Source organism: Portunus trituberculatus, chromosome 38, assembly GCF_017591435.1.
Source record: "Portunus trituberculatus isolate SZX2019 chromosome 38, ASM1759143v1, whole genome shotgun sequence".
Lineage (NCBI taxonomy): Eukaryota > Metazoa > Arthropoda > Malacostraca > Decapoda > Portunidae > Portunus > Portunus trituberculatus.
The window spans coordinates 36217257-36227021 of record NC_059292.1 but is presented as its reverse complement, the minus strand read 5'-3'; the positions used below and the strand labels follow the sequence as shown (position 1 = coordinate 36227021).

At 44.1% G+C, this 9765-nt stretch overlaps 1 protein-coding gene across 1 annotated transcript; it reads left to right on the top strand.

The window, feature by feature from the left end:
• The first annotated feature begins 3936 nt into the window (after positions 1-3936).
• On the top strand, positions 3937-9136 carry LOC123514926 (cell wall protein DAN4-like). Its single transcript, XM_045273182.1, has 3 exons — positions 3937-4051; positions 6277-6338; positions 8732-9136. Exons 1-3 carry the CDS (start codon positions 3937-3939, stop codon positions 9134-9136), a joined length of 582 nt encoding a protein of 193 aa, XP_045129117.1.
• The last annotated feature ends 629 nt before the right edge of the window (positions 9137-9765 follow it).

The following is a 9765-nucleotide window of genomic DNA, read 5'->3' as shown; positions in this document are numbered from 1 at the left end:
ATTTGACTACAAGTGAAATACGAGAGCGAAGTACAACAGAAAGGAAAGACATGAAATCTCCAATAGCAACCAAAAGGAATAGGTAATTACAGTAGTATCGAGGTTGAAAATCGCACACACACACATACACACACACAAACACACACACACACACACACACACACACACACACACACACACACACACACACACACACACACACCGCGTAGTGTAGTGGTTAGCACGCTCGACTCACAATCGAGAGGGCCGGGTTCGAATCCCGGGAAGCGGCGGGGCAAATGGGCAAGCCTCTTAATGTATGGCCCCTGTTCACCTAGCAGTAAATAGGTACGGGATGTAACTCGAGGGGTTGTGGCCTCGCTTTCCCGGTGTGTGTTGAATGTGATGTGGTCTCAGTCCTGCCCGAAAATCGGTCTATGAGCTCTGAGCTCGCTCCGTAATGGGGAAGACTGGCTAGGTGACCAGCAGGCGAACGAGGTGAATTACACACACACACACACACACACACACACACACACACACACACACACACACACACACACACACACACACACACACACACACAACGGGGATGGGATTATTGTTTCACAACTCGAACGATAAAATGAACAAAAACGAGAATTCCAAAGTTAAATAAAGAAAATAAGTAAGTCCTTTCTCAATTATTGGATAGGTTAATTAACGTCAGAGTTGAAAAAATAGAAAAAAAGTAAAATACGAAACATGAATTCTTGCTCAATAAACACAGACGACAGCGTGAGTGTGACATTTCACCGATGAGCACTCGCCACCTTTGTCACTGCTCCAGGCCATCAGTAAGTCGCTTTTCAATATCCACCTATATCCGAGTGTTGTCATATCCTGAAAGCCTCGCATCACACGTCCTGCAATTAATGAATGGTCTCGGTGGCTTACTTACACTCTGCTATGTTGCTGTTGTTGTTTCTTTCGTAACGAGGACAATGAACAAGATACCATCACCTCCCGTGTCGATGCTATGACGATAAACAGAGGAACAACCGAGTGTCTGTATAGATCGAAGCATCATTGGAGAATAATTGAAAACGTACATAGGAGAGCAAGATGCAAAAACATGCTTTTACCAGATGTGAATTACATGGCAATGAAACCCTTCACAGGAAATGTGGAAATTTGATTAAGGTATTGGAAAAGTAGCAGTCGATGGAAAATAATCCCTTCCAGGAAATTTGATTGAGAAGCTGTCAATGTAGTAGTAGTAGATGAAAAATAACACTATTCAGATGATGAGGCTCAGAAATTTTATTAAGTAACTGTAAAAGTAAAAATAGTAGATTTAGAATCATCTTTGAACCTTACGAGACTTTACTACTGAACGATGATAAAACCACTGCCACGAAACGCTAGAGGGAGTTGATTGTTTGAATTCTGGCGGCAGCGATGCGTTCCAAGATTATGCTCTGTGCTTCCAGTCAGAGGATTAAAAAGACGGGCGGTAGAGGGCGGCATGTCTGGAGGAGCTAAGGCCAAGATGAAGTGGGAGAAACTTACACACACACACACACACACACACACACACACACACACACACACACACACACACACACACACACACACACACACACACACACACACACACACACACAAGATGATGGAAACTCTTGGTTATTTTAGCCGTCAAGAATTCAGTAGCGTTTCAAGAAAGTAGTGAGCGTCCGTGTTCGCTTTGTTGCTTTTCCCTCCCTTTACATCCGTTTCCCTCGCCCTTCCCTCCTCTTGCAGCTGTTTCCCATCTTTCCCCCTCCCTTACAGCAGCCAGCGCGCTTCCCATCCATCCCCTCCCCACCACTCACATACCCCCTTCAAAAAAATCTTTCTCCCCAATTCTCTTGACCTCAATTTCTCACTGGACATTGCCCTTTCCTACTATTTTCTTTTCCATTGGCCCCTTTCTCCTCCTACTCCTCCTCCTCCACCACCTCCTCCTCTTCTTCGATTACCTCCATCCACTTTTTTTCCCTTTCCTATTTCCTGTTGGGGATTTCCTGCACTGTGTCTCGTTTTTCTTTTTTCTACCTGTCCATTTTCCTATAGGGATTTTCTGCACCATGTTCCATTTTCCCTTTTTTCCCTCTAATTTTCGCTGCCGGTCACCTGTAGTACCTGGCTAACGTTCCCTCCCCCTCATCAATAATTGGTGTCACGTCCTTTACCTTTGTTTAAGAGGGACAGGGACGCTACACATCGGAACAGTTTTATTTTTTTTTTTTTCTTCTTTTAGTTTTCAGTTTTTAGTTTTATTTCAGGGCATAAAGTACTAGACAAAGATTGGAAGTGGTTTGTGTTAGAGCAGAGAGAGAGAGAGAGAGAGAGAGAGAGAGAGAGAGAGAGAGAGAGAGAGATTTTGGAAACTTATTTGGTAGATCTCAATTTTTTTATACACCTTTGCCAGGTTTTTCAAAATTTCAAGTGGAAGTTTATGATTGGTGGAAAACATTACGATTTATTGGCTTATTTGTTTGTGGAAGCTGGTGATTTGTGGGGAATTATGAATTATGTAGTGGTTCTTGGTGATTATAATGGATTTTCCACTCCAGTACTCTCTCTCTCTCTCTCTCTCTCTCTCTCTCTCTCTCTCTCTCTCTCTCTCTCTCTCTCTCTCTCTCTCTCTCTCTCTCTCTCTCTCTCTCTCTCTCTCTCTCTCTCTCTCTCTCTCTCTCTCTCTCTCTCTCTCTCTCTCAACAGCCACGCCCCGCTACATTGCCGCACACCACACCACCTTAGGACATCACACTGCACCATACCATATCACCACACCGCACTAGTCTGTATTGCTTTATATTTTCACACATCAGCGTATATTCCACCATGTTTCACTGTATACCTGATCATATTATACTCCTCGGTACTATTCTGCACTGCTAAACACCATACAACACCATACAACAGCACGCCACAGCATATCCCAATGTACAGCATCACACAGCATCTTATCGCACTCTTTAACGTGTCACTCCATACAGCAGCGCCACACTCATCCCATTCGGTGCTTTCCAGTGCTAAAAAATCATAAGTCTTGTTCGAAAAAAGAACTTAATACAACTATAGACTCGATAACAAAAAATGAATAACTAGGGTCGATTTATGAAGTTATGAAGTTTATTAAGACAAATATTATCACATACTTAATCTCCCAAATGGTATCCGGAATGAGGTAACTCTGAAGTCATGGCTGTTAGAGAGTTAATTTCTCGTTGTTGCCACTCAGCGCCTCGCCACACAACGCCACACTAACAAAGCATCAGGGCGCGCCTGTGTATTGTCGCGCATGGAAGTCGATGAACGTGTCATACTCCCTTACTCTGCTTTTAGTGCTTTGTCTCCGTCTTTAGCCTGAGCTGTTTGGGATCTGTCATGTCTTAGATTCTGTTGAGAGACTTGGCAGATCAGATTTCAGACTAAAAGAAGGCTCAAAATTAAATGAAAACGTTGCACAAGTTTACAAGACTTTTGTCCATTTTTGTCCACCACTATATGTGCCACGCCTCAACTTGCCTTTACGTTCTTGGAAGGAATCATTACGCTCTGCTTTGTCCAAACGTGTTAACAGAGAAAAAACAGCATGAACAAAAACGTTTAGTAGTTTGTACCTTGAGATTACTTTTATTTTCACTGCAAGACTATTTTTTTCTTCCCATAATCCTATGAAACTTTTAGGTACTTACTTTCTTTCTTCTTCATTTTCTTAGTTTATTTTACTCTAGAAGGACAAAATTAACTCTCTCTCTCTCTCTCTCTCTCTCTCTCTCTCTCTCTCTCTCTCTCTTCATCTGTAATGACCATGCAAACAATAATTATTTGCATTGCTTGGAATGTTGATGAAGGACGAGCATAGCAGTATGATTAACTTCCCCGTCCCTTCCTTCCATCCTTCCTTCCCTGCCACCCTCCGTCAGTATGAACAATTATCCTCTCAGCATCACGTCCTCCTCCCCTGCACCGCCTCCTTCCGGCAGCTCATCTACCAAGGCTGCGCTCCCCTCACCCTACCTCGGCGCCGCCCACGTCAAGGGTATGGATGGTGCGCGCTCTTGTTTCAGTCAAGAAGATGGCAAAGTATAAAAGTCAGCCTCATTGCCTTCTCATTCTGTCTGTAGCAAGTGATGTAAGAATTTATGTTGAATTCGTCGTATTAAAAGAATGTAGAGTTGAGAGAAGTAAGTTTTTTGTTTTGATCTTTGTATAAACTTGTACTTCGAAAGAGAATGATATGCAAGTTTATTCCGCCTCATGTGTGGAATGACGAGGTGTGGAAAGAAATATTTGGGTGTCAAGACTTGCTAATCGTGCTGTCTGTTTGTCGGTGGCTGGCGGCTTGATGCAGACTCTCTTCTGTTACTTACTTGCGTTGCTCAGCCGGGGCGATGCACTCCTAAGGCTCCCGCACACTCCTCTTTCATTACTACAGTGTTTTCTCAGTCTTTGGTTGAAGTTCCTGCATTTTCTGGTTTGAGTTCAAATAAAAGTTGGAAAAAAGTTTTGGTGTTTTCTCTCAAGACACGTAGATTAATTATCCAAACTTCCTGACAGAGGTCACCCCTAACAGAGCCGTGGCAGCGCGACCGCTACCGCGCGCACCCGCTATCCTCCCTCCTTGCTGGGCGGCCGAACACTGACTCGTGGTGAAGTCTGCAGCTTATATAGAACTCTCAACTCGGTGCCCTGGCGCTCTCTCTCTCTCTCTCTCTCTCTCTCTCTCTCTCTCTCTCTCTCACACACACACACACACACACACACACACACACACACACACACACACACACACACACACACACACACACACACACACACACACACACACACATTCAGACTATTCTCGCAGGGATTTGCAACAATTTGAACCAACAGAGCCGTCCACCCGTCGTCGTCCTTGTCCTCCTTCCCTCACGGTCGCGTCCACTCCGTGTTCGAGTCTGTTTCCTTTCATCCCTCTATTTCCTTCCCTGCTGGATGGCCATAGCCGACTTGCAGGAAGAGACGTGCAGTGGAGCGGTCATTTTGTTGAACAGCAAGACACAGCACGGACAGAAAAGCTGTAGTCTCGTTGGAATCCATCATTCACTTCTGCCTCGACTGATGGATCATGGTGGGGAAACAGTCATGTTTGGGTCGGAATAACAAATCTATGGAGGAAAAAACGGCGAGGAAAAGTCTGTGATTGCGTTGTCTGTGGTGCTTCCCGCTCGAGGGAGGGACGCCCACTGGCCTGACCTAAAACTTAAATGCACTCTTGTGACTTCTGAGGTCCCGAGGAGCGTAGTGGGAAGACCAACTTTCCCTGTCAGATTTCTTTTGCCCGAGTTTGTGCGTTGTGTGTTTTTTTCTGACGTGGGACCTTGCATGAAAGTAAATGAAAGTGTGGAGGCGGTCGTCTCTTCGCCATCCGTTCTATCCTTGGTGTCGAGAAGCGATGGGGCGCTTCTCCCTCTGACACCCGTACACCAGGGAAGAACTCGCGGCGCCATGTCCTGGAAAGTGTTAGGACAGCGACACTCCCGGACATGGCTCGATGTGTCGCATTGTATTTTTTTGCCTGCATTCACTCCATTCACAATTATGGTTAAAAGTAAATCGGTAAAAACAGATGGTTAAGAAAAATAGTTAATTCAGTATGAAATATATAAAAAGTTGACGATTACCAATGAATAAAGAAATAATACATTGATTAATAAAGATATTGAATATATAAATCAATGAATTTAAATAAATGATTAGTAAATGGAAAATAAAAAGACCTCGATAAGCATGAAATGAGACAGATTTTCTTTATATTATTTTTTTTCAGACTTGTATTAGTAACTTCTCCTTGTTCGGCATAATTTCCCTTTTTTTGTCACCGAGGTGTTACACGCCAAGTTTGCCAGCACTGTATAATTTCATCCAGTAAAATATTACTTCTCGCTATCTTATAAATCCTTTCGCTCTTCTTCAATAATGTAGACATTTTTCCTGCGTCCATTAAAGACAACAAATAATAAAGTTGTGAGGAATGTCTATAGGGAGATAATAACAGTGGCAATGTGTTATCTATCTATACAAATACCAAACTGAGATTCCTCTTAAAGGCGGATAGCCAAGACACGACAGCACACCTCGAGCTCGTCTCACTGTGCGAATAGAAATAGAAATACAAGGGAGAGAAAGAGAGAGGGAGTTTGCATTCACCTCGCTCGTCCATTTAAGTCACGTTTTACGACGCGCATATAGGGCTGCAGTGTCTCTGGGTGCGTGATTCAGAGTACTGGCCGGGAAGCAATGCAGTTCACCTCCTGGAGTATAGAGGTCTGCCGAGCATCAGTGTACGCTTGCCTTTCTATTTTTATTCTCGGTGTCCTTCAGGCTTTCTTTTCTGATTATAGGAAGTCTTCGCACCTCACCCTTTCATGTGTGTCGCTTATTTGAATTTATGGTGGTGAATTTCTTGCTTTGCTCATCGGGCCGGCAAGGACGTGCTATTGGATTATCCCGGGAATGTTAAGAATGTTGATGGTGTGCTGTGTCGTTTTGAGAGAGAGAGAGAGAGAGAGAGAGAGAGAGAGAGAGAGAGAGAGAGAGAGAGAGAGAGAGAGAGAGAGAGAGAGAGAGAGAGAGAGAGAGAGAGTTTTTACCGAGAAAGGCTTGACACCATCAGTCCCTCATGAAATATTTGTGAAGGGTCATCATCATGTATTTTATATGAGGGTAAGTTTTGCTTGTACGTAGTTGTGAAAAATAAATAAATAAGTAAATAAGAAAAGAGCCTTGATTCATAAGTGCATTTATAAAGTATGCATTTGATACTTCTATGTTTTTTTTTGTCATCATTATAATCACACACACACACACACACACACACACACACACACACACACACACACACACACACACAGACACATAATTATTTTCTTTAGTCATTTATTTACCAATCGATTTATTTTGTCAGACACGAGTTTAATGATTGTCACGTTAAAGTAATGATGGTGACGACAATGATGGGAAAAAAGTCACTGGTGATGATACAGATGGTGTTGGTAATGGTGGAGGTGGTATGGTGAATGTGTCTGCTCGGATGGTAACGGGAAATGAGGTGAATAGTGAGCTTGACCTGTTAATTACGATCTCTGGAGCACACACACACACACACACACACACACACAGAGAGAGAGAGAGAGAGAGAGAGAGAGAGAGAGAGAGAGAGAGAGAGAGAGAGAGAGAGAGAGAGAGACACGTGGAGCACATCACTTCATCAGGAAAGGATTATATAGAAAGTGGGGCAGTGGGACAGCGGCACAGGTCTTTCTTTCCGCCTCGTCCTCCGTCTGTCCTTCCCTGTGTGATGGTTAGTGATGTTCGCCGCTAGAGCAAGTGGATGGAAGCAGTGAGCATCATTCTCCCTGACATGGAGCTCCGGGGCGTGAGCACTGCAGCGGCCCGATACGACAGTGAGGCACGGCTGTACGTTTAGCCGAAATAGCAGCAGGCTCAGAACCGCTGCGCTACAACAACAGTTACTATTGGTGTCACAGGGAGGCAAAATCACAAAGCCTGCAACGGAGAAACTGTATTTACTTCATGTCATAAATACTTAACTCTGGAACTAATGGAAGTGTGTGTGTGTGTGTGTGTGTGTGTGTGTGTGGGTGGGTGGGTGGGTGTGTGTACATGCACGCGCGCGTCGTGACATACATTGAATGTACAAATGTCAGCACCAGAAATGTGGTCGACAACAGCTTGTGATGGGCATCAGAACTTTTGGTTTGAACATACATGTATTAACAGTGACTAATGCTGTAAAGCATTAGTAAATTTATTACCGATCAGGAAAATAAACTGCTTTCGATAAACAATGAACTATTTCAGTTATGCACGTTTTTCTTCCTTTGAAAAGAGATTCTTGGGTGCGTTTAAGAAAGAAATGAAACATTAGATTGATCGCGACCGCTGCGAGGCAAAGGGTAGTGAAGTTTCCAAAGGACAAAGGCTAGGTTGTTCCGAAAAGTGTCTTGATGTTCAGCTCTTGAAGTATCCAGGTGAAAGATTAGTGAGGAGTTAACACCAAATAATATCGGAGTATTGTTGAGCATGTAAGACTGCATGATTTCCAGCAGAAATCTAAACAACACGAGTCTCAGGTGATGGATGGCCGTGATGCGCCATCCATCTTTGGCACCACCACCATCGCTGGCTGACTTGAACATGATCTCATGATTTTTAGGATTAGAGAAAATGCCTTTAAGAGAGTCTTGATGTGAGGTTTGATCTTAGAAGTTTATTTAAACATTTTACTTTAAATATTTGTTTCCTTCGAAACATGTTTATATTTTAGATATTCATTTGCTATTATTATTTTTTATTGCAGCTGTTTGGTCATTTTATGTTGGGATGATGTAGTTATTGTCAGGCTTTGTGGACATTTCCGCCTGTGTGAGTTAGACGAGCACCGGGGTGGCAGGCTGTCGTCTTGCCTTGCCTCGGATGAAAACAGTTCTCGTGAAACGTCTTCATATCCTACTGCTATTTTTACTTCTGCCAAGGCTAGGGTAGCAAGACCAGCATTTTCATAAAGCACGCCTTACACCACCAATTGCTCCTAGGAAGACGGCCACACTAGATGCAACGCATCATCTCCAAGCTATCAACCACTGCCAGCCGCTACTCCGAGCCGCACTCTTAGCCACTCCATCCAAGACTTTATTCCCTGGATCCTCTATAGTGTGCTGCCGCCACCACTATCACCATCATCCAGTCAGTCCCCAAACCCACCAACCCCCACCAGTCCTCCACGCCCACCAAATTTACCAGTCCCTCCACGCCCACTAACTTTACCCGGTCCTTCCACGCCCACCAACTTTACCCAGTCCCTCCACGCCCACCAACTTTATCCAGTCTCCATTCCACACCCACCAGCTTTACTCAGTCCCCTCTCCATGCCCACCAACTTTACCCAGTCACCACTCCACGCCCACCAACTTCATCCAGTTCCTCCACGCCTACCAACTTTATCAGCTTCTCCACGCCCACCAATTTTACCCAGTCTTTCCACACCCACCAACTTCATCTAGTACCTCCACACCCACCAACTTCATCTAGTACCTCCACACCCACCAACTTTGTCTAGTTCCTCCACACCCACCAACTTTACCCAGTCCCTCCACGCCCACCAAGTTCATCTAGTCCACTAGGCCTTCACACTCCGTAGGGCTGGTTTCATAGTAGTAGCTAATAGAATAGGAACCAGAGAGAGAGAGAGAGAGAGAGAGAGAGAGAGAGAGAGAGAGAGAGAAACACAATAACCATTCGAGAAATTCAAGAAGAGTTCATAAAAGTATGATTGGGATGCTACTAACTGAACTTGTCTATAGGAGTGCGAGAAGGGACGTCGCCTCCTGATATCGGAGTGAAGGAGTCCCTTTCATATGGGGACCAGGTGCCACATACACGTCAAGAACGCGATGGTGTGACGTAGGGTAAGATTTATGGCAGGTCGTAGCGAACTCATAAGGGAAGGTAAATGGCACCAAGAATTGATTTGTGGATGGTAGGGAGGAGAAAATGGACAGGACGATGGAGCAAGTAATTTACGAGTTTCCCATTGTGCTTAACTTTTTCTCTTCGCGAACAAGATATCAAAGACAATAGAATGAGCATTATCATTCATGGCATTTACTGCTCAGTGACACCTTTCATAGCTTGACAACGAGGTACATTACTTTCAAACTCAAACACTTCGAAAAAATACTCCATTTA

Excerpts from the sequence above, each read along its gene's own strand:
- LOC123514926 (XM_045273182.1), top strand. The coding sequence starts at position 3,937 with ATGAACAATTATCCTCTCAGCATCACGTCCTCCTCCCCTGCACCGCCT. Across the intron at positions 4,052-6,276 it reads CGGCGCCGCCCACGTCAAGG|AGTACTGGCCGGGAAGCAAT; the intron begins GTATGGATGGTG and ends TGCGTGATTCAG. Across the intron at positions 6,339-8,731 it reads GAGGTCTGCCGAGCATCAGT|TGTGCTGCCGCCACCACTAT; the intron begins GTACGCTTGCCT and ends GATCCTCTATAG.